At 38.6% G+C, this 27954-nt stretch overlaps 3 protein-coding genes across 4 annotated transcripts; 2 read left to right on the top strand and 1 right to left on the bottom strand.

The window, feature by feature from the left end:
- Nucleotides 1-52: 52 nt before the first annotated feature.
- On the top strand, nucleotides 53-27954 carry LOC116288699 (katanin-interacting protein). Of its 2 annotated transcripts, none has more exons than XM_031695517.2 (51): nucleotides 53-234; nucleotides 510-568; nucleotides 682-764; nucleotides 1087-1253; nucleotides 1748-1811; nucleotides 3137-3197; nucleotides 3422-3476; nucleotides 3856-4037; nucleotides 4292-4354; nucleotides 4728-5145; nucleotides 5628-5664; nucleotides 6008-6070; nucleotides 6494-6558; nucleotides 6842-6964; nucleotides 7167-7311; nucleotides 7606-7780; nucleotides 8165-8284; nucleotides 8568-8684; nucleotides 8780-8911; nucleotides 9025-9099; nucleotides 9532-9600; nucleotides 10050-10306; nucleotides 10568-10687; nucleotides 11108-11182; nucleotides 11542-11610; nucleotides 12639-12707; nucleotides 17882-17931; nucleotides 18229-18406; nucleotides 18871-18919; nucleotides 19026-19204; nucleotides 19594-19694; nucleotides 19898-20000; nucleotides 20440-20590; nucleotides 21144-21238; nucleotides 21376-21478; nucleotides 21708-21802; nucleotides 21899-21938; nucleotides 22453-22599; nucleotides 23121-23202; nucleotides 23277-23324; nucleotides 23857-23972; nucleotides 24106-24167; nucleotides 24307-24472; nucleotides 24803-24872; nucleotides 24946-25054; nucleotides 25282-25349; nucleotides 26029-26279; nucleotides 26437-26538; nucleotides 26862-27019; nucleotides 27260-27357; nucleotides 27815-27954. In XM_031695517.2, the coding sequence occupies exons 1-51, from the start codon at nucleotides 228-230 to the stop codon at nucleotides 27862-27864; spliced, it is 5541 nt and encodes a 1846-aa protein (XP_031551377.2). In that variant the 5' UTR covers nucleotides 53-227; the 3' UTR covers nucleotides 27865-27954. The 2 variants fall into 2 exon arrangements, with proteins under 2 accessions (XP_031551377.2, XP_031551376.2); XM_031695516.2 differs by having other exon boundaries at nucleotides 20431-20590.
- LOC148910400 (uncharacterized) lies at nucleotides 12880-14919 on the top strand. Its single transcript, XM_089031977.1, has one exon. The coding sequence runs from the start codon at nucleotides 12880-12882 to the stop codon at nucleotides 14386-14388; it is 1509 nt and encodes a 502-aa protein (XP_088888103.1). The 3' UTR covers nucleotides 14389-14919.
- Nucleotides 14559-17760, bottom strand: LOC148910399 (uncharacterized). The gene has a single exon (XM_089031613.1). It carries the CDS (start codon nucleotides 17633-17635, stop codon nucleotides 14945-14947), a length of 2691 nt encoding a protein of 896 aa, XP_088887739.1. The 5' UTR covers nucleotides 17636-17760; the 3' UTR covers nucleotides 14559-14944.

The raw sequence follows: 27954 nt of genomic DNA, 5'->3' as shown, positions 1-27954 counted from the left end.
GAGGAAGTGTGGGTACCCTGTGTTTTTATATTACCCACCAACCAGTGCGCGCTTCCGTGGTTACACCGCAAACAAGATGGCGGCAAAACACTTGAGTTGTTGGTGACCCAGGAACTCCAAAACAACGACGATTTTAATCTATAAACCCACAAACTACCAACGTTTACACCTAAAACTAAACGTTAATACGACGGCAAGGAGAAAATATTTTATGATGAGCTGAAAACATGAACAGTAAGTTTGTTTTGATGAATGATTTTGAGCTTTAATTTTAATATTTCGAGTCGTCGAAATATTTGAACTAAAAATTTTTTTTTTGCTATTTATCTAAAGTTTTTGTTGAGAGTATTAATTGAGGTTAATGCCAAATTTGTTAGGAATTATCTTCTGTGAAAATTATGTCTCTAAAATAAAACTGTCAGACCGACGTGTTTTGAAAATGCGATACAATGGTGGCAAAATTGAACGAAAATTAATCTTTAAAGCTTACGCCTTATTCTTATAATCAGAAAGCTCATCCAGTAAATGGGAAAAATCTAAAGGAAAGCAATTCAAGCCAGCAAAAGAGGTAAAAAATAATGATGATTTAATGTTTCGTAGAGCATTAAAAATATACAATATTGTATTAGTGTCACTATTTAAATAATAATACAGGCTGTATAATATTTTATCTGCATTCAGCCACCGTCTGGTGTATCGACTGCAAAGGAGGTACTTTCATCTGGATACGAGGACTACCTTCTACTCTTACAAGAAAGAAACAGGTAGCAACCTGACACTAATATTGACACTGTTCTAAAACTAAGATTAATATAACTACTAGAACTGATGTTATTTTATTTATGAAATACTTTTAATATTATTATTGACTATAGAGTGACCACAGTAAATCCGTGAAACTTTAGTAATACTAAATAGCACAATTTCATGCAAATTCAATTGTTTTCTATTGTTTAATTAGCACTATTTTGTACTATTTAGTAATTAGTGTTTCACGGATTTACTGTGGTCACTCTAACTAGTATAACTTAACTAAAGTTAGAATTATTTTTGATCCCATTCGAATTTATTTACTTTAATTTAAAGGTTGCTGAAAAAGCTAAAAGAAAAGGATGTTAAACAAATAGCGCTAGAGAAGAAAGAACAAGGGTTTTCTCTGTATGTTAATGGTGCTAATGTAGACTTGGGTAAAGTGGTACCACACCCGCCAACATCAAAGACCAGAAGCCAGTCAAGACAAACCAAGACTGCAGGTAATGTGACAAACTCTACAATGGATTTTTCATTTCACACTTCGAATTATGGAAAACGTTCGTAGCACTTAATAGCCAGCAGCTAACAAACCTGTGGCCCTCGTTCCGTGATTGAATTGGAATTTAGAGGTTGATTTTTGAGGAGGGAGGAAAACTGGAGAAGCTGGAGAAAAACCCTTGAAGCACAGGAGAGAACCAACTAGAAACTCTGTTCACATACAACACTGAACCCAGCAGGACTTGAACTTGGGTCGCATTGATGAGAGGGGAGCGCTTTCAACGCTACGCCACCTGTGCTTCCCAAAGTACCATTGGTTTCAAGTTTTGGTCCCTCTTGTTGAGAATTTCTGGAGAAACTAGGGATGGAAGAGTTCTGGGGTAAACGGAATCGAGGATCACACTTGTAACAGTAGTGCAATTACCCCTTATCTCAAGAGTCTTATTTTAGTTGTGAAATCTTTTTTTTTTTCTTACAAAGTTTTTTTTTTAACCAGATGCTTATAGTGAGAGAAAGAGACAGTTAGAATATGAACTGCAGTGGCTTGAGAAGGAGATAGGGTGAGCAGGAAATGTAATTGAACTGAGTGGAGTGCAATTTGGTCTGAAATCAAACGCGCGATTACAAAATCGCACGACCGTGTAGCGGGAGTGCGATTGGTAATTGCAAGTTTGATTTCAGACCAAAATTGCACGACACGAAGTTCAATTACCACTTTATCATATCCATTTTGAAATCTTTTTTTGAAAAAGACGTTTTTTCCAGTTAAACCGACATGACTTACAATCTACAAGCAGTCGATTCAAACATGCTGTCAAGAGAACTTGTTTATACTGATCGAGCAATGATTCTCATTCATTCTGATTCTCTAAAATGAATTTATATAGGACCAAAAGGCATCACATGTATTAAGAATCGTTTACTTACATTAAATAGCAAAACAATCCTGCCCAAAAGGGTTGTAATGAACTGTCTGTTGTCCATACAGCCAATGCTCACTGCTCGTATTTTTACGATTTCTGTTCAACATGTTACGATCACACTTGTGCCAAGAAAACAGCAAAAATCAAAGGTTGTTTAGTCCTTCGGTTGTCCTTAAGAAGTCACGTAGCTCAGCAAAAATCTTCTTCTTAAGAAAAACTTCTTTTAATGACTGTATTTTCGATGTGTTGTTATGCTTTACAGATTGAAAAGGAAGAAGTCACATTCAAAAGATATCGATTGCATTTTCCCCCACTGCTTTTCGCTGTAATATCTTCAACTTACTTAAGCAGTTACTTTACAAAGATGCTTTTGACAATTTTAAGTGATCAGTTGGTCTTTTTAAGTCCTTTTTATGGCTTTTTAAGTCTTTTTTTATGACTTTTGACAGTAAAATCGTTCTTCAGAAAATTTTTTTTTGAGCCGTGGCTCTTTTTTTTCGCAAGAAGCGGTGAGCTCAACACTCAGATAGATTCCTTAATATAATTGGCTAGAAAATGATGTCTCTCTTGTGATTGGTTCATATCAGTTGATGTGCAAAATCGTGCAATTTAGAGCTCAAAATCGTTCAATTTATGCTGAAATCACTGCTGCAGGGAACCATCAGATTGCAGGATTTGCTTGTGATTTCAAAATGGATGTAATAAGGTCCTTTATCACACACCAGACTCCTTCCAGAATAAAAAACCTTTATTCGTAAGGGCATAAACTCATCGTGCGGCACATGGATGTGAGGCTATGCAGGCTGTTGTTCTGCCAACATGGCTATTGTGTGAGATAAAGGTCCCATTACAGTTTCCCATCATGAAATCCTATTTAACCACGATTGTTCTTGATGTTTTATGTTATGGTGGTCGAATAAATAATTATTTTCTAAATTAAAGCATTGTGATCTGTTACCCAGGGAAACAAGAGCCAAGACAGCTCCAGTACCAGACCCTTTACCAAGAAAAGAATGGCAACCAGTATGTCTTTTTTTAATTGTAAAAATTATCGTGTTCGCAACAGTTTAACAAAAGTCTGGAAATTATGGAATATTTTACCATGTTAACAGTGTCCTATTCTGTTTCCATGGAAACAGTGTTCTATTCTCTGGTCATACCAACTGTAATATTTACCTATTTTGTTACCATAGAAACAGTGGCCTATTCTGTATCCATAGTAACAACAAATATTTTTTAAATTTCAGGATGCAGTTCACATCAAGACAAGTAAAGGAGAAAAGGTCAAAATACATGCCCCAGGTTAGTATAAACCTAATTAAAACCTGGGGGTTGCGGTCTTGCCGAGGAGAACCTAGTAAGCAACCTGTATTGATGGGCCTCTCACAGGGGTGGGGATAATGCTTTCAATGTATTTCAGGGTTAGAGATTTTTCATGACTGAGGCATCAATAATAATTATAAGTAGCAATGTTTGATTTAAGCAACTGAACCTAAATTCTACGACTCGAAGACAAGGGATGTTAGGAGAAATGCAGGAAAAATTTATAAAAATCATGAGCCAGAGGTGAATCAGCCAATGAGAGTGTGCGTACTATCGAAGCTGTATTATGTGGTAGTATCACTAAGTAGTTAGTAACAGTGTCTTTTAATTCTTTAATTCTTTTAATCTTGGTTCTTAGGATTACTCTCTGGGAAGTACAGTGAAGATTTTGAAGCCATGGACAACGATGATGCCAGTGATGAGGATCATGATTTTGATGAAGATCTTGATAGATATTTTAACAGTTCAGAGGACATTGGATTAGAAGAAGATGAAGAAGAGGAAGAGGATGAGCTTACACTAAGTATCAATGATGTAGAGGTATTAAATCAATTTAACTTCTTACCTGTGATACTTTTCTCTGATTCTGTTGAAAGGGTGTGTTGTTGTCCCTTTAAAACACACCAATCAATATTTTACATCTGCATCTTGTACACCAACTCATTGGAACTTCCATGAGGTCCACTCCATACACACTACCACTACACTGCACTACTATTTGACGAATCACACCACACATAACTACCACTACTCTAATATTTACTTAATTTAATTTTCAAACTTCTCATTTATAGACATTGAGAAAGTCATTAGAAGCAGATGAGAGCATAAGAGAAAGCATCAAAGCCGCTCAAGAGGTAATGAAATCCTTTAAGCTAATTAAAGAGAATACAAATTAGTTTCTAGAGGATATAATCATTTAAAAATTCACACAACAGTTATTCTATTCTAATTCAGAATTAGGCCATATTTCACGGCAAGATGTGCAAAAATATAACCAGTGATAATATATTTGAATATTTTTATTCTTGTGCTTTGGTATGTCAAACTGACACTGTGCTGTGTGAAGCTGATTGGTTTTACCAAATAACGTGGTGGAAAATCCCATCTTGCAGGAAAATACCATGCACAAAATTATGAGAATACATTGATTTATCGCCACTCATACTTTTTCATGTCAGGCTGTTACAGTGTTTTTCTACATGTATTTATGCATTTACTTGTTTATAGAGAATTGAACGTGAAGAGAAGAGTACTACAGATGCTGCTGCTGACGAGGAGGAAGAAGAGATAGAAGAAGAGCTTGAAGGAACAAGTAACAGCTTAAATCTTGCTGAGATTGACAAACTTCCTCAACTGACTCCAACAAACAACAAAAGGTCAACTGGAACAAAAGGAAACACTGAACCTCAAGGAAGGAAAGCTGTTGATACTGAGGAAGTAATGCCAGTATTAAGGAAGGAAGGAAGGAAAGAAGTTGTTGATATTAAGAAATCTGTTAATACTGAGGAAGTAGCACCTGTATTAAGGGAAAAGACCTTTGTGAAAGAATCACCTAGGAAAAAGAAGAATGGAAAGGGAGTGAAAAGGAATGAAAGGAATGGGACAGATGAAGATCTGGTTGTTTTAAGCTTTTCTAATAATTCAAGTAAGTAGCTTTCCTTCTTCTCAGATTTTTTTGTATTAAATTCTATAATCCTCATGCATTCCCCACCCCTTGGTAATTCCAATCTTCCAGGGGTTAAAATAACTGCCAGTCAGTCGCTGGTCATCATGACTGTCCAAAGTTAGTAACAGCTTGGTGATAACTCATTTCTGGCTCAACATTACTGGTCAAAATAACTGGCAATCCTCCTCAGACCCTCCTCAAACTCTTCCTGGACCCTTCTCAGACTCTCCTCAGACTCGCGCTGGACTCTCCCAAGACCCTCCTCAGATCCTCCCCAGACCCTCCCCAGACCCTCCGCTGACCCTCCTCAGATCCTCCCCAGACCCTCCGCTGACCCTCCTCAGATCCTCCTCAGACCCTCCCCAGACCCTCCGCTGACCCTCCTCAGATCCTCCCCAGACCCTACACATTTAAATCTTACCTAATGGCACTTATCAATATCTCTACTAATTATTTTTTAGAGACAAAGAAAAAAGAAAGAGTTTTGCCTAGCACAAGGTAATTTTAAGCTGTGACCACATCCTTTCACTGAATTTTATGATTATCAATTTTATGGCTTAGAACAGTTACTATAGAATCCCTTGATCCACCAACTATGAAGTCTATTGTTACATCGCACTCAAAAATATAAATTGCCAAGTCTTTTCATCTACTTTATAATGAATAGGATTTTTAGTAAAATTATCCCAGTCATTAATGTTATCTCCTGGTCTTCTTTAGGCAAGAAGTTTTTCCTTTTCTTCTGTAGTTTATTACTTTTTTGATAACTAAAGCAAAGAGGACAATGGAACATAAATTTTTATTGCATATTAAAGCAAGTTTTTGTACTGTTGTTGTCTAGAAGGAAATCAGATGCTGAGGAAATCGTACCAGCAACTAACAAAGTGAAAGATAATGTTTCAAAGTAAGTGGGGGAGTCAAACGATTCTAGAATATCATGAAATCAATAAATATACAATATGATGGTCCTCTTCAGTAACAGAAAAACAAGTTAGTGGCTGCGAGAATACCGACCCAAAAAAAAGCAACCACATCCCCAGGGACTAACAGTGGGAAAAATACAATGGGATCCCTTTATGATTATCATAAGGTTGTGGTGAATATTTCAATTCCTATAAGGGTTATTTTCATATCATGTACTGGCGCCATAATCCAGATTGGACTGTCTGTGGTTAGATGGCAGAACAATAAAATCCCTTTGCTCTCGGAAATTGAATTCTTTCTCATGTAAAACAATCGTATTGTTCCTGCCATCTAACATGGATGCCGTCACGTGATGGTGCAAACCTCTATTTGTTTCTAAAACTTATTTGCTTTTTTTTTACAGGATAGCTCCAATGTTTATACCTTTGAACTCAAAAACACCAGAAGATAATATTGAAATGAATTGTTGTAAGTTATTTGAAATATGTTCATCATCATCATCATCTATTTTCATCAACATTATTTTCATATCGACATCATATCTCTAGCGGAAGAAGAGCCACTCTGTGGAATCCACTGTTAATCCCATTATTATATTGATGTCGTGAATACTACACCTTCATATCAATATTTATCATCATCATCATCATCATCATCATTACCTGTTGTACCATCTCCATACATCACAATCAGTACTTTCTCATGGATTATTGTGTGCAGTTCATTGAAGAAGAACTTGTTTTATTTACAGCTCCCAGGAATAGAATCAGAAGGCTGTCCTCAACAAGAAAAAGTCAATCATCTGACCAAACAAAAGAAGATAAAAATGCAGAGGAAATCTTCAAAGCTATGGCACTTGAAAACCAAACAATTGGTAATGAAAGACCTTTAAACTGTGGAAACAATCCATGGGCTGATCAAAGTTAGGGTGCGGATAACTAATACATTGAATCCTGAAATGACCTCTGGCTCATTCAAGCCAAGGGCATTGCTAACTCACAGATGGAACACTGAAACAAACCTTACACTCTTTATTTTACTTAACCTTTTTTCATATTATTTTAATTGCATTGCAGATACTTTTAGTAGATACCACACAGCCCCAGAAAAAAGAAAAGTTATCAGAGTTTCAAGTGAAGAACCAAGGCCTTTGTCCATGGGATCAAACCCAGGAGAAACCATATCCAAAGTGACACAGAAAGTCAGAAATATGGATGCAAGGTAGGAAAGAAATATGTGAAAAAGTTGCTGTGTAGAGGCAAGAGATTCCACACTTAGTAATGTCACACAAGATGGTCATGATGATGGTGATGGTATTGAGGATATGGAAAAAGGGTTTGGAAAAAGATGACAATGACAGCGATGATGATGATGATGGTATGGTAATGATGATGTTGATGATGATGACAAAGATATGATGATGATGAATATGATGATGATGAAGAAGATGATGTTGATGTAGATGATATTAATAATGATGGTTAAAGATAAAATTTTGTGTTTTATCTACTATAGACAACAGCAACATCTAATCTCTCTGCTGTCCAAACTTGAGCTGAAAGAACCACCTTTCAAATCTACATCTTCCGTGTCCAAGCAGAGAGCTTCACCCATGAAAGCGACAGTGCCTTATTCTACTGCACCACAGCAAAGCTGCAGCCCTGAGGCAGTAGAAGCCAAGTCAAGTGTGGTATGCAAATAGAGCTCTTTATAAACTGTTTATTGCAGATCACCACCCCAAACAGCAGCTTAACTGGGTCAAATCCATGGAGAATGTGCCTCTATTAATACAGTCCATGTATGACCCTGGAGCTCAGTTTAAAACCAGTTTGAATTAGTTAGGGTTGATTCGAGAGGAGGGAGGAAAAACTGGAGGGCCAGAAAAACCCTCTGAGTCAAAGGGAGAACCAACTTAAACTATGCTCATATGCCCTACCCCTTGGAATTTCCAAATTCCTCTATGGGGGGGGGGGGGGGTATGGATAATTTCTGGAAGTACTCAATCTGAAACACCATTTAAACTGAGTCACAACTGATCACTATGCTTCCTAAACTTTTATTTTTTCCTCCTAAGATTTCTCATGGAGGAGAATCAGTAGGGGAGTCATTCTTAAATGAAAGTGAAGGAGATTCGGAGATCACTATAGAAATACGGTCCAACTGGGGACATCCAAACACTCTCGGCATCACAGAGGTGAGTGAGAATGGACTGTAGGCATGAGAAAAAATTGATAACTTATATTAATTCTATGTATTTGCCTGCAAAGCAGGATTCCCAATTATACCTCTCTTATGAATCCACTTCAATGTGGTGAGGTATTGTTCAGTAACTACACCTCTCTACTGACCCTCCCCACCCCTCTACTGACCCTCCCCACCCCTCTACTGACCCTCCCCACCACTAGAAGAAGTATCAATAGCTCATTTTCTAAAACTGCACATTTTCCCTAACTCTTTTGTCTTTTATTTATTTGTAGCTTCAGTTCTTTGATCTTGAAGGCAAGATTCTTCGATACACTGCTGATGATGTCAGTGTCTCTGGTTACCTTGGTGACCAAGGAGCACTTGGTAACCTGGCCAATGGGAAAACTAAGGTAACTTGTAGCATGTTGCGCATGATTTGTTTTCTGCTTTTTTCTTTTCTACTTTTAAGAAAAATAAATTTCCATTATTTTCGTTGTTTTGCCAGACCAATAAATCAAAATACATGTGGTACTGCCAGTTCCTACCTGGTTCTGCTGTAGAGCTAATGTTCCACCTCCCAATCAACCCAAGTTATCTAGCAAAAATAGTCATCTGGAACTTCAATGGAGGTGTTAAGGTAGTGTAGTGTTGATGTTTTCATTTTGGGTTTCCTGTGGTATTTGACAACACCACAGGGATACCATCAAAGAGAAGAAGGTTAATACGTGGTTTGATTTTCATTTTTTTCAGGACTTGAATATTGGTGTCAAGGATGTTAGGATATTTACTGGTGGGGAGCTGTCGTGGACAGGGACTATTGACAAGGTAATATTTTATTGCTTTATTCATTATTCCTTTCATCCCCTTCTATCCTCTTTCCCTCCACCTTCCCTCTCTCCATGCCTCCATCCATCCATCCGTCCCTTCCATCTTTTCATGCCATTCATCACTTCCTTCCTCTCTCCATCCTTCTGTCTATCTATCCATTTATACCATTCATCCTTCCATTCCTTCATTTCTTTATCCTTCATTTCTTTATCCTTCATCCCACACGTACTTCATACCACCGTTTCCTCCCACTCATTTATCCAGCTTTCAATTCATCCTTTAACCCACCCATTTATCCATCCAATTTATCTGTCCATCAATCCATCATACTCATGCATCCCATTCATTCAATCATTCATTCGTTAGTTTATTCATTCATTCATTCATTTGGCAATCCTCATTTTTAAATGTATTCTTTCATTATGACAGGGCTGCGGCAATCAAGTCTTTGATTATAGCACAGTGATCAACCTATCAGAACCTTTAAAAAAGTCTGAAGTAAGTAATCATTATCTAGGCACAAACCCTTGAATCAAGTAAGATACCTAACAAACTCTACTCTCATGTTATATACCGAGTCAAGGAATCAAACCTGAGAGTCAAGAGGTGAGAGCCCAGTGGACTATACTACTACACTCTGTACAAGTTGGTACTACTACTATTCTTGAAACAACTAATGTCACAATAGACCGTTTTTGCAAGGTTGCAGGAGCATCCAATCTTGATGGGCCACAAAACTGAGAAGGCAGTTTTATATTAAAAGAGGAGATTTTATGAATGGTTATCAAAAAATCTATGTTGAATAATTTTCATAAAGCTCTGGTTCTGGTATCATGGCCTGTCAAGTTTCTTAAATCTGGATTAGCATGCAGCCTTGAGAAAAAGGTCTGTTCCCGTAAAATATAATTAAGAGAACAAAATCTTGTGTTTTCATGTTGTTTGTGAAGAATGTCCAGCCAGTAATCAGAAGTGAGACAGTAGTCCTTCATCACTCTACTGATTCCATACAAGATAACCCCAAAGACTTACCAATAGTCACTAGTCAAGCCAAGACAGACACTGGTAGACCCACAGATGTTACTGGTAAGATGCATACACATGGCAACCAAGCAATAATGAACATCAGTACACCCAAAAAAAATGACAAGAAACTCAGAAAAGAGGCTGATAAACCAGAGGTTGATGACAGTTTAACATCATCAAGGTTATAAGCTATTTATTTATTCATTATTTATTATATATTTTTATCTAAAACTTATTTTCTGTTATTAGCTATTCCAAAATTGAGGGGAAACTGGGTGGAGTTTGCATTGCAGTGCATTGTGGGATGTTTTAGGGGACCAATTAGATGCCATCTTGGAAATTTGTACCCTAAAACGGTCCCACATGCACCGCATGCCAACTCAGCCCAGTTTTTGCCTCAACCTAGGAATGGCCAATTATAATTTATCCTTAACTTTTACAGACCTCCAGTGCAAAGCTCATCTCCAGTTCCTATTTCAACACCAAAATCTTCAGCTGATATGCAGTCACCTCGGGCCTCACCTCAACCTGGAAACTCTGGATTTACGAAACAAATTGAAAAGTAAGTACAAATTTTATTAATTGATGATGTTGATTATGGTAACGTTATTCAGTAATGATGATTATGATGATGATGTCACTCTGTTATTATAATAGTGAAGGTGATGGTGATGATTATGGTAATGATGATGATGGTGATAATGATCAGTGATGATGGTGATGGACTGATGGTGATGAGAGAAGTAGTGATAATATTTTTGATTCTGATTTTGGTGATTATGATGATGAATATGATGCTCAACAGTGATGATGATGGTGATGATGATGGTGATGATGATGATGATGGTGATGGTGATAATATTTTTGATTCTGATTTTGATGATTACGATGATGAATATGATGCTCAACAGTGATGATGATGATGTTAATGAGGGTGATGATGATGACAGTAATTATTTTTGCTGATTGTTTTTCTCTTCAGGAGCAAGGCTGCTGCATTAGAATCTCTTCTCTGGAGCAAACAAATGGGAGGTACACAACAAAAACAAGTTACAAGGTGTGTAACCCATCCTTCTGTCATATAAAGTTGTACCTTTCCTAATTGCTTCTCTACTCATACCTCTGTGATGAAACATCATTCTAACAATGCTCCATTCAGTAATAGTTCATGCAGGAAGTCACAGGAGCATGAAAGAAGTGTGAAGAGTGCTTTTCAATGTTGTTTTCTTACACTTCTTTGCCCATGCAGTGGGCAACAGCAACCATGCTCAGTTCATTTATGAAGCACAAATCTTGACCAATCAGACCTTGCATACTATCTAAGCTATATAATAACAGTATGAGGAGGTTCTTGACTTCTTGTACTTTGGTTGGTTCTGTTTATTGGTTATTAATGTAGAATGCATATGCTTTTAGATGGAATTCCACCCCTAATCTGTCTTCAGACTTTGATTCCAATAAAGATACAAGTATGGATGCTCTACGGTAAATCATTCACCCTCTACACTGAATTGAAATATGGCAACCAATGTGGATAACTATTGTTCTTGACTGGCTAGCCTTATTTCCACCTGCAAACATAAAAGCATTTTCATACATAAGAGAGGCTAGTCAGTCCAGAACAATAGCTATCAAAATTGGTCACCATATTTCCATTTGGTGTATACATTTTTCTAGTTCTAGATAATATCCGTACTTTTTGCCCTGGGGTGGGGGGGGGGGCGACTTTCGGGGGGGGATGCTCGTCGTATCTCTTAGGGGTAAAAATTCGCGATTTGGTATCTTTTAGGGTGTTAAATGCAAATATTTGAAAACCAGGATTTTCTGGTATCTCTTAGGGTGTCAGAAAAGGAGAGAAGCGTGCATCAGTATGGTTTATCCTAGGCGCTTTTAATTTAATATTATTTGTTGTGGTATCTCTTAGGGGTTAAAAATCATTCAGCCACGCCCTTTTTTAAAGACTTCCTGTATCTTTTAGGGGTCTTTTTGAAAATTTCCAATGAGCATCCCAGGTCCTTTTTTCCCGGAGGCCCCCGCCTGGGCTTTTTGCATAAAGGGGATTAATTAGCAGAGAATTGGAATTTTCAAGGATTGGGGATGGTGCAAGGAGGGTATTATTATAATTACGACTTTGTTGATGCAAATATATACAAACTATATATTTGTACGTGATTGCCATGCATCAAATTCAGCTGATCCTCGCAGTATATCAAGCAACTTATGCAGCTGCAAATTTAAAGATTCAGAGAAAAATCTGAGAATTTGTAACTGCATAAGTTGCTTGATATACTGTGAGTGAGGATCAGCTCAATTTGATAAATTACTACTTTGTTTATAAAACACCTTTGGGGAAAGGAGGGAAAGCATCTTCTCATTGGGGTAATGACGTGGATACTTTCTTTTTTACTGCACTCCCTTAATCACTACCATGAGTGGAAAAAAATTGTGACGAAAAAATTAAGATATTATTTTGTCCTTCCATTTTTTCTTTTTTCTAAACCATTTTTTAACAGGGGAGATGCCGCTGCTTTACCAAGTAAACCGCCTTGGATAGAGAACACAAGGAAGAAGACTCAATCTAGGTACAGTGGCTGCCACGTAGGGAATCAGCTTTGCAATTATATTCTCTAATTTATCATTTGAGTGTATATAGATCGTTTTCACGCACGTGACCAAATCACTTGACAACCGTTGCTAGCCGCCATATTGGTGTACCAAAAGTGTAAACAAACCAAGAGCGTCTTGAGTGTGAAGATGGTTTTATGTATGATTGTTGGCTGCGCATCGAAAAGTGGAAGAGATAAAGGAGTTTATTTTGCAAGAGTACCTTCTATCGTTACTAGTCAAGGGGAAGAAGCTAAATATTTGTCAGAAGAAAGGCGATCGAGGTGGATCACAGCTATAAGCCGAGATGATCTGACGGAGGCGATTATCGAGAATGATCGAGTATGTGGCAAACACTTCATAAGTGGAAGGGCTGCGAAACCTTGGGATAAATACAACATAGACTGGGTTCCAACTCTTCAATTAGGACACAAGAAAAAGCAGCGTTCAAATCTGGAAACAGCAGCAAAGAGAAGCGAGAGAGCGAGAAATCGCGAGCAAAAGAGGTCTTTGCCGTTTGACACTGAACACACTAGTGACGAAGAGCTGTTGGCAAAGCGAAAGAAACTGAATGAACCAGGTACTGAAGTTTTGAATATTGACTTCTGTACACCAGAAGAAGATGATTCAGAACAAAAGGATGCTGCCACTCAGACAGAGGAAGCAAAAATCTCCCAAGCAGGTACGCAAACCGATGAGTTTGAATATCTTTTCGAGTCTCTTAAGCTGGACGATAATAAGCCATTTGACTGTTATGACTTTGAAAATAATGATGACAAAGTCTCCTTCTACACTGGATTACCCTCTTTTGATATATTAAACACAGTTTTTAAACACGTTTCACCACACGTAAACCGAAGGACTCAAAGCCTGACACAGTTTCAAGAATTTGCCATGACACTGATGAAACTCAAACTTAACATGCCATTTCAAGATCTAAGCTATCGATTTTCGGTGTCTTTATCTACAGTCTCAAGAATTTTTTCTTCCTGGATGGTAGCTTTGGATATAAGATTACAACCATTAATCCACTGGCCAGAAAGGGAAGATTTGCACCGTACCATGCCCCAAAGTTTTCACTTTTCCTTTGGTAACAAAACCACTGTTATCATTGACTGTTTTGAGGTCTTTATTAACAGACCTTCAAACCTTTATGCCCGTGCACAAACTTTTTCTTCTTATAAGCACCACAATACAGTGAAAATACTCATTGGCATTTCACCACAAGGAAGTATCTCCTTTGTTTCAAAAGCCTGGGGAGGAAGAACTTCTGACAAGTTCCTGACAGAGAACTGTGGTTTAATGAAGATGCTAGTACCTGGAGATCTAGTCCTTGCAGACAGAGGCTTCACTATTCAAGAAAGCCTAATGTTTCACCGTGCACAGCTTGCCATCCCTGCGTTCACCAGGGGAAAAGACCAACTTGATCCTGTTGATGTGGAGCAAACACGTGGCATTGCTAATGTACGTATTCATGTGGAGAGAGTCATTGGACTTCTTCGGCGAAAGTACACAATATTTTCTGGCATTCTACCCATAGATTTCCTTCAGTGCAACCCTAATGATTCCAACGAAGATTCAAAACCAATGATTGACCGTATAATTAATGTATGTGCTGCTCTTGTAAACTTGTGCCCTGGAATAGTTGCATTTGATTGATTAAAACCAGAGAAATATATTGTGAGCCATTGTTCATAGACAATGTAACATGTTTTGAATGAGAATTGGGGCTCACAATCATTTCTCTGTAAATTAATGCAGCAAATGTTACTATTACCCCTGATGCATTACTACACATAATACTTTTTAAAATGTTAACATACAGCGTGTTTCAGTTGAGTATGGAGGGCTGAGTTTTATTGAAAATTTTATCAATATGTTTTCGTGGGATAAAACTAATGTGGTCAAGCTAAGGCGGATCACTGAAGTTGTGATGGAAATGTGAAATACATGTAGGCATGTGAAAGTTTGAATTAGGCATGCACACTTTCATCGCAACTCCAACACAATCTATCTTTAGAAATCTTTGTATATGATTAAGTATCATAACATGTACATATGCTTTTTTGAAATTTTCTAATAGCATGAACACTAACTTTTTTAGGTCATTGTATTTCATAATTAACTCTTATAGTTAAACCTTTAGAGATAAATGTCTCATGAAATTAAAGAAATAGGCAATAATTTTTATTCCAAAATAAATGCCTCAAGAAGTTCAAGTGGTAGGGAAAAGTGTCAAATGACCAGCTTTAAGACAACTCAGCAAATGTGGCCGCATCCTTGGAATGATGAACTTCACAACTGGAGTTTTACCATAGGCTAGGCATGTGGCATATGCAATGGCAAACACACCACAATCACTCCCATTTTGCTGTTGCTGTACAGGTATATGAGTGATATTCTTGAAATTTGGACCAAGCAAATTCTTCGTGAGCTCAATTATCTCTTGCGAAATTGGTGATGTCATGCTGTCTAACAGGTTAACATACCCAGGAAGACAGCCAATAGATGTTAAGCATGCCCAGTGATTGTTATTCAAATGCACTATCTGAATGAAATCACCAGTAACAACATTGAACTGTCTGACAGGACCAAGGGTTGGTCTTTGGAAACCACTTACATTGCTGTTGACTTTCATAAGCAGTACATGTGCTTCTTGGATCACAGAACAGTCTAACCATCCTGTTGGAGATGCAATAAGGTCAAACTCTGACTGTGTAAGCTTTCCAAGTGGCTTTTGTTTGTCACTGACACTGCTGTTGGTTCCTTGGATTTGTTTGACAAACTTGACACTTCCACTTCCTTTTTTCTTATTAGATTGTGCTTGATTCTTTTTACAATCTGGGCATGACCATGTGGAATTAGCATTGTTTGGCATACGTTTAAGGCTTAAACAGGCCAAGTGAAAAAATGTTCCATTTTTGCACACAGGGTTATGGCACTCAATAAGCTTATCTGTATTCTTTGCCTTGCTCTTGCATATACAGATATCATCCAGGGCCAAGGCTTTAGAAGATGCTATTTTTTTCTTGCTTGATTGGGACTTGCCTTTAGAGTTTTTGAATTCAGGTAACAATCTGCAATTTGGGCAGTACCATGTTTTAGATGTGGTTGTCAGTCCCAAGCATGAAAGATGAAATGTACTGATTGGGCACATGGGGTTGGCACAACAGACACATGATCTATCTTGGGCAGTTCTACAAAAGCAAATAGCCCCACTTGCTGTTGGCTCACTTCTTTTTGAAGTATGCCTTCTAGTGGACCATTTTCCAAGCACTTCAGGTAAGACACAGGTTCTCCAAAAAGTGGTGAGCTTTGGCAATGCAATTTCCCAGTGTTCTTTGTCTGGGAATATTCTCGGCTGGACAAGTGTCGTACTCCCATCATCTCCAAATGCACATACAACAAAGTCACAGTAATCTTTGTGTAAAGTAAACAGCTGCTGCTGAACTTGATAGTAATACTGGTGATCATGCTTAAGGGTAAACATTTCATTGTTATCTTTTAGTAGACAACATGATGACTTTGATAGATAGCTATTAAAGTCACAGTCCTCAATGCAAAAAGGGCATTTCACCTCCCCACATCCTTCTCCACAACAGTCACAAGAACATAAGAAGTCAGGTGTCGCATGTATATATGGATAAGCTTCATTGATAAACAGACCACACTTCTGAACCTTGAAATTGGTGTGCTTCCCTTTCATTATTTGTTCATAGGCCTTGATAGCATCTTCCTCATGTTTACAACCATGAACAGTGGCTTTAGTAGTAAACTTGGCTAGCTCTGGGTAACAAATTGATTGTATTAGAGACAGGGAGGGCAAAGCAGGATCTGAGTGGCATGCAGCCTTACTTTGAGAAGCTCCAATTCTTCCAGCTCTGTGTTTGAAAAAGTTATGTCCTTTTGACTGTTTTAAGGTATCTCTCTCAATTTGTTCTATGTGATTTTTTGAAATTTCAATCTTTATGCCTTGACAGACCTTTATAAGCTCTGGATATGATAGATCTAAGTATTCCTTTTTACAAAGATCATTTACTGTTGGAACAGATCTGCTTTTCAGCACAAAGCTACTTGAGTATGGAGAAATCAAGCTTAGAACCACGGCCTTGTTTTGACTCTTGTTGATTTCCGCGTAGAAAGCATCCATTTCCGGTTCTGTAGGAGCTTTGCATTCTTTTGAAGAAGACTTAAATGTTCCTAAAACTTGTGTTGACTTGCTTTGACTGGGAATATCGTTATGATAATCGATTTTTTTCTTTAAGTCCGTCTTCATTTTTCGTGCAGAAGTAAAATTGATATCTCGTACTCTAGCATAATCAACTTGTTTCACGTAGGTTGGCAAAATCCACGTGCACTTTACTTGGGTACAGGATAACTTGCCGTTTATTTTCGTCCAGGCTTCTAGGTAAAATAGTACGCTAGCTACGTGAGAACACGACTCACCAAGACCCGCTTTACAACCTAAACAGTGACAAGAAATTATGTTCCCCTGTTTTTCTGTGATTATCCATACTGGGATCAGAGCATCGTTCATTCGCTGAGAATGTCTCACCTTCGCGACAACAACAAACTTGTCAGAAATGATGTGGCCTTCTACGCTTGCAATAAATCCGGAGACCATCTGATTATAAGCTTCCAGACTACGAAAAGCTTTAAACTGTTGGTTTGTGTAGAAACTTGTTTCTAGGACGAGATAAAATAGCAGATCTGTAGATTCTACTGGAGGTAAACAGTCCGGCTCAAAAAGGTTGCTGTCAACTAACACGGGGTCGATTCCAATCGACGAAATTTTATCAAGATAACGCCGTTTCACTCGAGTTTCCAGCTTCTTGGCATACTCAGATAGAGGTATTGAAGATAAATTTTCGCTAAACTCTTTTTTTTTCCTTTTCGCCGGCAACATATTCCATATTATTCAGAGCACTTCGCTAGTCATGGCATGATTGTTACACACATGTTTTTGCATAGTCACGCTATCGAGGTACACCAATATGGCGACCGGAAATTGATGACGACACGTGAAAACGATCTATTGCATGTGGTTGTTGCCTGCAAGCTGTAGTCATTATGACTGGGCTTCCTGTGGTAAATCAGTCGCAAGATGGCTTCAGTTTACTTGCCATTTTACATGGTTGCATTCTCTCAACAGATCCAGCTCAAGGTCCAAGTCACGTCCCATTTGGCTACAGGACAATGAAGGTACAAATGCATCACACATTCTATTACATTCCCAATGTCGCACAATCCAAGGGTCACACACTAGACAAGTTACACCACATCTGGCTACAGGACAATGAAGGTACAAACACATCACACATTCTTTTACATTCCCAATGTCACGCAAAACAAGGATCACACATTAGACAAGTCACACATCTCATGTCCACCAAATTGAGCTGCATTCCAACGAGGTGCTGCAAGGGGTCTATTGCCATCTTGAGCATGATGGTTAAAAATAATGATGGATGAACATTAGATGGTCATATGTTATTACAGATAGTGGCCTTTCATCCCCAAAGAGGAGTTTAAGTTCCACTGAAGTAAGGCTGGATCACAATCCTACACCAGTAGATGGTGCATTTAGATCCAGGAGTACAGGAGAAAGAAGTAACAGCCTTCCTGGAAGACATGATGGCACCCTGACTAATCAGTGGCCAGATGACTTTGCTAGCAAGTGAGTGATCACTATCATCATCACCATCTTGATTGTTGATCATCATCATCACAATCTCCACCATTTTCACCATTGTCATCATCGCAATCACCATTACCATCATCATCAACATCATCACCATCACTATTATCATGATCATAATCATCATTGTTATTGATCATCACTATTAATATTATCATCATCACCAAAATGTATTCATCATTATCATATTATCATCATCATCCATGGTCATCATCATCATAATGATTATTCATCATTATCATCATCATCCATCATTGTCATCATTATTGAATCAATGCATCAACACTGTCATTACTATTATCATCATCATGAGTACAAGCATATTTATCAAGAATTATTGTAATTTTAATTTTATCATTTAATTAGAAATGCCAGAGTAAGATCTGAAAGCAAAGGGAAAAAATGAAAAAAAAAACAACAATTATTTGAAAAACTTTTTCTAGGCAAGAAGAAACATTACCAACATTTTTAAAGCCTGAACTTCTCCAAAAGGTACAAAAATCCTTCTGATTGGGATTAATTATTAATTAATCGATAATTATTGATTAATCAATAATAAAGATAATTAATAATAGTTTAATAATATTCTTATATCCAGGAAAAAAGAAAATCAGATTCCAGACACTCAAGAAAAAGGGACCAATCACCATCACCTTTAGCCACGCCCACTGGCCATGTGATGACCACGCCCTCTGACCATGAACAGCCACGCCTATCACATAGTCAGGTTGAAGAATCCAAACAGGATGCATTGTCCAAGAGACAGCAATGGAGAATGTATGTTGCATAAATAAATTGGTAAAAAAAATCCTAATCTATGCTTTGTTTTCCTATTTATGACAATGGTTTTAGAATCAGCATCTAAATGTTCTCGCTTTTTTAAAACATGCAAAACAGCATGATAGATTTTATTTTTTAGACATTGTGGCTGTGGGCCCCCTGTGGTAAATGTTAAGGAGTCAAGGGTGCATTGCATAGCAGTAGTCCACTCACCTCTTACTTCCGGGGACTTGGCTTCAATTCCTGGACTTGGTATCGCAATTGAGTAGCGTTTGCCAGGTTTTGATTCCAGGGTGTTCGCAACAAGGAACCAATTTTAAGGTATCTGAAATGGCTTCCCATTTTCCTTCCCATTCATTTCTTTTTTCATCACTTTTTTACATCAGGAATCAAAGTCTGAGTCTAGAAGAATCCTGGAATGTGTTATCAATGTTTGAACACTCCCACAAGGGTCGAATTACCAAAGATATGGACCTGGATTGTCATGGTATGCCACTCAAACTACTTTCATATTCAGCTATAAGACCTTCCACGTCATGTCATTGTGGCCATGTTGTTACCATTTACGGAAATATATCTCTTTAGCTTTCATTGTTAATACCACCAACATGTCTTTCTCTTTTGACTCTTTCGATTATTGCAAACTATCAATATGCAGTGAGTGTGTTATACAATTTTGGTTTCTTGCAGATGATGCTCTTGATCAGTTTTTGTCTAGTGAAGTAAACAGACCAGAATCAAGGGTAGAAATCCCTCGAGATCCTCAAGAATATACTCATCATGTAGATGGAAGGTGAATTATTGCAGTTCATTTTTTACCTCTCATATCCCTCCCCCCTCCCCTTCCACACATGCACACGTACACTACCACCATTACCCATCTCAAGGGGCACTTGGACGAAAATCGCTCCAAAATTAAAACTCTTTCATTTGAGCTGGAACTTTGCTAAAATAATCTTGAATACATTAAAAACCACTCACTGAAATATCTTTTTGATATTCAGAAGGAAAGGGCCAAAATTTTACGATATTCTAGTTTCTTAGTTTGAATTTTCAATCTTTGTAAACCATTTTCACACAGTGTTTTTCACTAGTAACTCCTCCCCTCCCCCTCGGGTTTTTTTTTTTTTTTTGAGGCCTCAACACCGGGGAGGGGGAAAGGAGGCTATTTAACAATTAAATTCAACAGTCCATCGCACTTTCTAAGTTTGTATATTTTCTAGTGCTAACAGTTATCTGGAAGCAAGTCAAGAGATTCCAACCCTACCCAAAGGGAAGCTGCTAACCATCAATATCAGGTCTACGTGGGGTGATAGACACTATGTTGGGCTGAATGGAATTGAGGTGTTCACAGAGTATGGAAAACCAGCCGAAATACAACAGGTCTGTATGTTTGGATGGGTTGCCTGTGTTCTAGGTTAGCCATAGACCTTTTAGACTGAGATAGCTAACATGGTGCAATGTGGTCTAGCCGGTCTAGCTTCAGTACAAACATCTTGTGTTCATCACACCTTGTATGGTGTTTGTACTGAAGCAAGACCACAATGCATCCCGGTTTTGTTTAAGCAGCCTTGCTTTGCCTTTGCATGGGTTGCCTGTGTTGACTGTGAGAGGTGTGACAGGGACAAAGTTTCCATCTGACAGGTCACGCAATGCAAGGTCATTGACATGTGATTATTGTAACAAAGGGACCTTGATCGTGCACCATGTTTATTCTCATGAAAATGAAAACCTTTGCTTAAACCTGCGTAACCTCGTCCTGAAAACGCTTGAATGCGAGGCTCCATGGGGAAAATCTATTTTTCCAGTCAACATGGCTTTCGCGTGATAAGGTCCATTTAGCCACTGGTAAACTCTGACACAGGCAACCCAAACAACATATTATATTTTCCTAGAACATTACTGTTTCACTTATGTTATGGTGTCATTTTTCTAGATTTCTGCTGAACCACTGGACATAAATATTCTGCCAGAATATGGCAGTGACCCGCGTGTGGTCAGTAATCTAACAGATGGGATCTTTCGTACAAGGTATAAAGATAACATTTCTACTACTGACTTGGTATTAATCAACTGAATCGATCTTATGCATCTTATTACCAGCCTTATCTTATTAACAGCTTTATCAATCAGCTTGTTAACGGTAACATGTCGTTCTGTCTTTTCAGGGATGATATGCATTTGTGGATGGCTCCATTCACTCCTGATAGCAATCATTACATTTACCTGACTTTTACAGAGAACATCAAGATTGCTATGATTAGAATATGGGTAAGAAATAAGAACTGGCATCTTGCAGGCTCTGCATTATATCCCATTTTGATCAACTAGGAACTGGCATGCCGTAAGGCTCAGTATTGGGTCCCATTTTTATCACTAGAAACTGGTATGCCATTTTAGTCACTGAACTCGGAACTGGCATGCCTCACAGTTCAGCATTGGGGCCCATTTTTGTCATACTCGGTACAGAATTAATGCTATTGTTACACTGTCGTTTCAGAACTACAATAAATCTCGCATCCACTCGTACCGAGGCGCTAGGGATGTAGAAATTTTTCTGGACAACAATCTGATCTTCCAGGGAGAAATACAAAGGTGCACAATGGTTTTTTTCCTTCCAATTAATTCGTTATCATCATCGTAATGTTTGTTTTCTTTATGTTCCTCGACCATTTTTTCTTTGTCACTCAGAGCAAGTGGTACGCTTGGTGAAGATGAACCATTTGGCGACGTAAGTTATTACATTAACTATCCTTCTTGGTAGAGTACGAGTAGGTTGCTCTGTTCACCTTGGTCACTGCCCAACCATAGATTCTAGTGCTGTTAGTAAACGTCGGTCAATTTGGCTGAGAGAGAATTATAGCACCAAGCTTACATTCAAACTTAAGAAAACCCCGAACACCTAAAATATGTCCGGAACGTTAAACATCTTGTTCTGACCAATCACATGCGAGAATGAATTCATTTCTAATTAACTGACGCATGTGATTGGTCAGAACGCGATGTTTAACATTCCAGGCTTATTTTAGGTGTACACAGTTTCCTTAGTTTGACTGTAATAATCGGAAGTATCGGAGACTAAATCGCTCGTCTTCAAAATCGGCAGACAGTCATTAGAGTAGATTAGGCATGACTGCGAAACGGCATGGCGCAGCACTTTCATGGCATGAAAATATATCTTTTGAGTTACCTAAATAGAATCATCTTTTATTCTGCATCTTTGATCTTTAACCTTGTTTATCCAGACTATTCTATTCACAATGGACGAAGAGATCCTGAATGCCATGTCATTCTACGATCAAACCTACGAGATACCAGAAGAGGAGGAGAGCTTGGTGTACAGCACTGAGTACGAGAGACCTTCCACTGCTGATAAAGATGAAGACTCTGAGGTCAGTACACCTAGTGATTACGAGTTGTTCGCGATCAATTAAAGACAAAATACGACGAACAATTTACGATTGTTTCACGAACAATTTACGATTGTTTCACGAACAATTTACGATTGTTTCACGAACAATTTACGATTGTTTCACGAACAATTTACGATTGTTTCACGAACAGTTTACAATTGTTTCACGAACAGTTTACAATTGTTTCACGAACAACTTACAATTGTTTCAAGAACGATTTACGATCATTTTACGAACAATTTACGATTAATGTACCTAAAGCTTACGGTAAATATACGGCAAACTTACGAATAGATTGCGAATTCAAGATTAGTTCAACTTACGTTTAAGACAATGTACGACAAACGTACGAATAAATCACGACCAACGTCCGATTTATTTCCGTCAAGTTAACGATGGATTTACGATGAAATCACGACCTGACGATCTACTTTACCCAGTAAATCAGTAAGATAGATCACAATTTATTCGTAATAATATTCCAATAATATATTGCACAGGAGGATGGTGATCGTCCATTCACGTGTGCAAGACGTCGCCAGAAGATGAATCCTGACAAAGAGTCTACCAACCAGGAAATTGGTATGATAAACTTTATTGATTCGTGTGGGTGAATTAGAAACACTAATTCATAGTGTCGTCTACCATTGTTACAGATCTTCCTGTAGAGTCTGCTGATGACGAAGGACTCGTGTATGGACAAGGTAAAACTATATCATTTTTATTGATATTTTGTTGGAGTTACAAGTAAAACCTGCATCTTTATCCTCTTTACATTGGGTAAGATGTTTTCCCATTTCAGACCACGTGTCATTTTCTTGAGAATAAGATTCTTTGTTTTGGCTTGAACCATATTCCTGTGTCTTCTCTTTTGCAACCCATTAAACAAAGAAATGATACTCTAGGGAATAGCACGTGGTCAGTCTGAAAAGGGAAAACATAACGCCCGATGATGATGCACACCATTATGGTTCTGATGTATTGGACACAAGATGTCGAAGCTTTTTGATCTTGTCCCCAAAATTCGTGCCCTTAATTGCCCTTAACTTGAATTCCTTTGCAAGGCGTGACTACCAGTCTTCCTCTGAGCTTCAGAAAGATCAGTTTTGATCTTTGCGCTTGTGCTTATGCTTACATCATAAAGGGACCAAATGAAGACTGTAGGTCAGGGTCGTGATAATCTCGTATGTACAGTCAAGCAAGGCGTGGCTCTTACGCAGTATATTTTCTTATTAGTTTTAGAGCTTTGTTTCGTGTCCACATGGGGAGATCCCTACTACTTAGGCCTAACAGGGCTGGAGTTATTTGGACCCACCATGGAGGCAATTCATCTCTCAATCGACATGTTAGATGTAAGTGATTTGAATGTGTTTAATTTTATGAAATCACATTTACCATTTTACCTTGTTAAATGGCTTCAAGATCGAATCCACCCTTCATTTTGTTTTTTTTTGATTCTTTTGATTTGATTTGATTTTTTACCAGGCGAATCCACGAGATTTGAACGACTTGCCGAATTATGGTGATGACGACCGCACTTTAGACAAGTAAGCAGTCACACAATTCTGATAAGCAGTCACACAATTCCGTAACGGTGCCTTTTCCTGCCTTCTGATTGGATAATTGGTAACCTCTTGTATTGTGACTTCGATAAAGTCTTATTATTTAAATCCTGTTTTATCATAGAGTCATTGATGGTACTAATGTAACAACATCAGACGAACACATGTGGTTAATACCATACACAGAAGGCCAGGACCACACCCTTACTGTTAACATGGGTCACGTGACCCAGCTGCTCGGCATGAGGGTCTGGAACTACAACAAGTCAGCGGATGATACCTTTAGAGGAGTAAGCAAAATGCGCCATATTTGACAGAATTTTGAATAGCTCTACGCGTTCTGATGGGATAAGAACTTTTGAGCTTTGTGTGAATGATTGAACGAATGGCTTTAAAAACCCCATCTCGTGTCGTGTTCTTTCCCCACCCACACCAGTTCATTTAGCCGCGACTGCGTAGACGTTCTTAGGGTCGGTCACGCAATGTTGCGTGACGTCGTAACAACCCTAAGAACGTCTGCTTAGGAGGCTACAGTCCACTGCCGTGTATTTATCTACTTTATCTCTAAAAAATTGCTACACCTTTATTAATGCATTTATATAAAAATTCTAATCACTCAGGCGAAATTGGTGCATGTCAAGTTAGACGGGCGAATACTTTCTCCTCCCGAAGGATATCTCCTCAGAAAAGGTACAGAATAGCACAAAGCACTCCTCGAGTTTTCCCCCTAGGTATAATCGTTGTGTTGGTTTGTTTAATGTAGGTCCTGGTAACACGCATTTTGACTTTGCACAAGACATCTACTTCATCAAATCAGCCGCCCCGTCATTGGGTCACGTGCCTAGTGGTCCTGCAGATGAACCAATCAGGAGGTAGGAATATCCATCATTGTCCTTTTGTCCCATTTTCCCATTCTATCACATTTTCCCATTCTATCCCATCTTCCCATTCTATCCCATTTTCCCATTCTATCCCATTTTCCCATTCTATCCCATTTTCCCATTCTATCCCATTTTCCCATTCTATCCCATTTTCCCATTCTATCCCATTTTCCCATTCTATCCCATTTTTCATTCATTTTCATTTTCCCATTTTCCAGGCCTGAAAGTAGAGTCAATATCAAGAAGCTTGTTCCAGATTATGAACCGACCTTAATGCCCACAGGATGTATCTTTATTCTTACTAATTACTCGTAGAAAGCCGAAATACTTATTACTGTCTAACTTGTTATAAGTCCGAGTATCGTTACGCATATGAGGCACGGACGTTTCTTGCCATGAATATGACAGCTTGGTGTTCGAGCATTCTGATTGGATAACCAGTAACCGCGTGCACAGTGATTGGTTCGATAGATTTCGTTTTTGTTTCCCATCCAACACACGGCAACATTCCATTGGTATACTAGCTGTGGTTATAATGAATATTTCTTTGGTTATCAATGTGGGTGATGTGAGGAGGTCTCGTTCACTAGTAACCTTTTTGGAACACTACTCCAGGCCCATTTATTCGAATCCAGGGGCGGATCCAGGGAAGGGGTGTAGGGGGTGCGCACCCCTCCCTGATTCCACTTTGTGCCCCTACTTCAAAGATAACCAATACTGTTTTTTCCCTTTGATCCTAAGGGGTGCACCCCTCCCTGGGTTAACTTTGTGCGCAGCACCCCTCCCTGAATAAAATCCTGGATCCGCCCTGGAATCCGTAATAAATTGGATGTAAAACTTTTCTTAAAATGCACTGCATGCCATAAAACGTCTGAGCATTGTTTCTGCATTTGGGTTGCTTGTATGAACCAGGCTTTAATCGCCCTACAGCTTATATATTATATTTAGCCTTGACTCGTGACCAGTCGTTTTCCAGTTTCATTTGCTGTCCAGCTGGGGCGATCCATACTACCTTGGCCTGAATGGCATAGAATTCTACGATGAGAACGGCTACAGGCTTCATCTAACAGCAAATAACGTAACAGCCTACCCACACAGCGTCAATGTACTAGATGGTGTGACGGATGACGTCAGAACCCCTGATAAATTGATAGATGGGGTGAATGATACCAATGATGGTAGACACATGTGGCTCGCTCCAATCTTCCCTGGACAGGTAACGTAATACTTATATATAGTTAGTATAGTAAGTGATGGTGGATAGAGTGAATGATACCAATGATGGTAGACACGTCGGGCACAATATGCTATGAGTAGAGGAAAGGATGTTCCTATAGAGAAATGAAGTGAACTTTTTCACGTTGGTTCATTAGGTGAACTTGATTTACGTGATTTTTGACGAGCCTGTCACTGTCTCCATGGTGAAGATTTGGAACTACAGCAAGACCTCGATCAGGGGGGTGCAGCAGTTTGGGGTACGTGTGTTCATTCTTTAGATTAGCCATTCCGAGATTGAGGACAAAGCTGGGTCGAGTTTGATTCTTTGGGGGAGGGGGGGAGTAGGGTCGAGTTTGCTTTTTGGGGGGGGGGGGAGAGGGTCGAGTTCGCATTGTAGTGCATCGTGAGAGTGTTTTGGGGAACATTTATCTCAGGTGATTTACCACGTAGGAGAGCTAGTGTTCTTTTGTAAATCTCCTGCATTTTGGCATGCAATAGACTGCAATGCAAACTCGACCCAGTTTTCTCCTCAATCTAGGAATGTCTAATACAATGTATTTCGTACCGACGCTTTCTCTAGATATTTGTAGATGATTTGCTAGTCTACCATGGGTTCTTACCTCAAGTGCCTACTAGACGTGGTATCCTACCCAATGTGGACATGCCTGTACCTCATCATACAGTGCTCTTCACCGACAGAGAGCAAATAGCGATGTCCGAAAGGAAAAACGTTGTACGGTAAGCAGCAAAAAAATCTGTATTCATGTGTGCAACCATCCAAGGAAGAACCAATTCCAGAAAGGCATGCCCGCCATGTTGGAGGATATAAAATCTTGAAGTCATCCAAGATGGCGGCCATGACGTTGAATTTGAACGGTATTAACTGTCATTTGTTATATGCAGCGAAGAAAAACGCAGAAAGAGCATTTGCGGCTGCGATTTCTTGTTGTCTTATGGAGAACTCTCTTTTTCTCTTAGGTCTAATGATTTAGAACAAGACGTACAACTGACAAACGACAAGAGAGTTGTTACTCGTTACGCTGATCCCAAGTCTGCAAGCAAAGCTGCTGACCCAGGTAAAACTGTTGTGGTGACTTTATGCAATTTTCATAAACATGCGAACTCTGTGTCTACGAGCTGCACGCTGAAATTCGGTTTTTCGCTGTCCCTGTCGCTGTGCACCGAGGTCTTGAATGTATGTTTTGAGGCGGAGGGCACAGTTTTCCTTATCTGGAACAACTTTAGGACGGTAAATGACTTTTTTCCCATTAACTTTTCATCCCATTTACTTTTCACTCCATTTTCTGTTCATTCCATTTACTCTTCATCCCACTCCATTTACTTTTCATCCTATTTGCGATTTTCTTTTTTCTTTATTTATTTTACGAATGCGTTATCCCGGGATTCCGAACAACGGTCAGAGACACTGCCCACTCGCGCAGCCAATCAAAATGCACGATTTTTCGGCTACCTTACGGAGGAAAAAAAAGAATAGTTTAAGTTTGTTTAAGCTTTTTAAATTTATTTCTTCAGCATTGAGACCCATGACAAGTGTTAAGCTCCTGGCCAAGTACCCAAGATGAATTTCATATCACACAAGAAATATAAAAATCTGAAATAGTATAATTATAATTTATTTTTAAGGATGTTGTGTATAGTATAGAACAATCAGT

This window comes from Actinia tenebrosa, unplaced genomic scaffold, assembly GCF_029948245.1.
Source record: "Actinia tenebrosa isolate PJP-AT-01 unplaced genomic scaffold, QUT_ActTen_1.0 PGA_scaffold17__23_contigs__length_9995812, whole genome shotgun sequence".
NCBI lineage: Eukaryota > Metazoa > Cnidaria > Anthozoa > Actiniaria > Actiniidae > Actinia > Actinia tenebrosa.
Note: the sequence above shows the minus strand (reverse complement) of the source record. Positions and strands in the feature narration are given on the sequence as shown.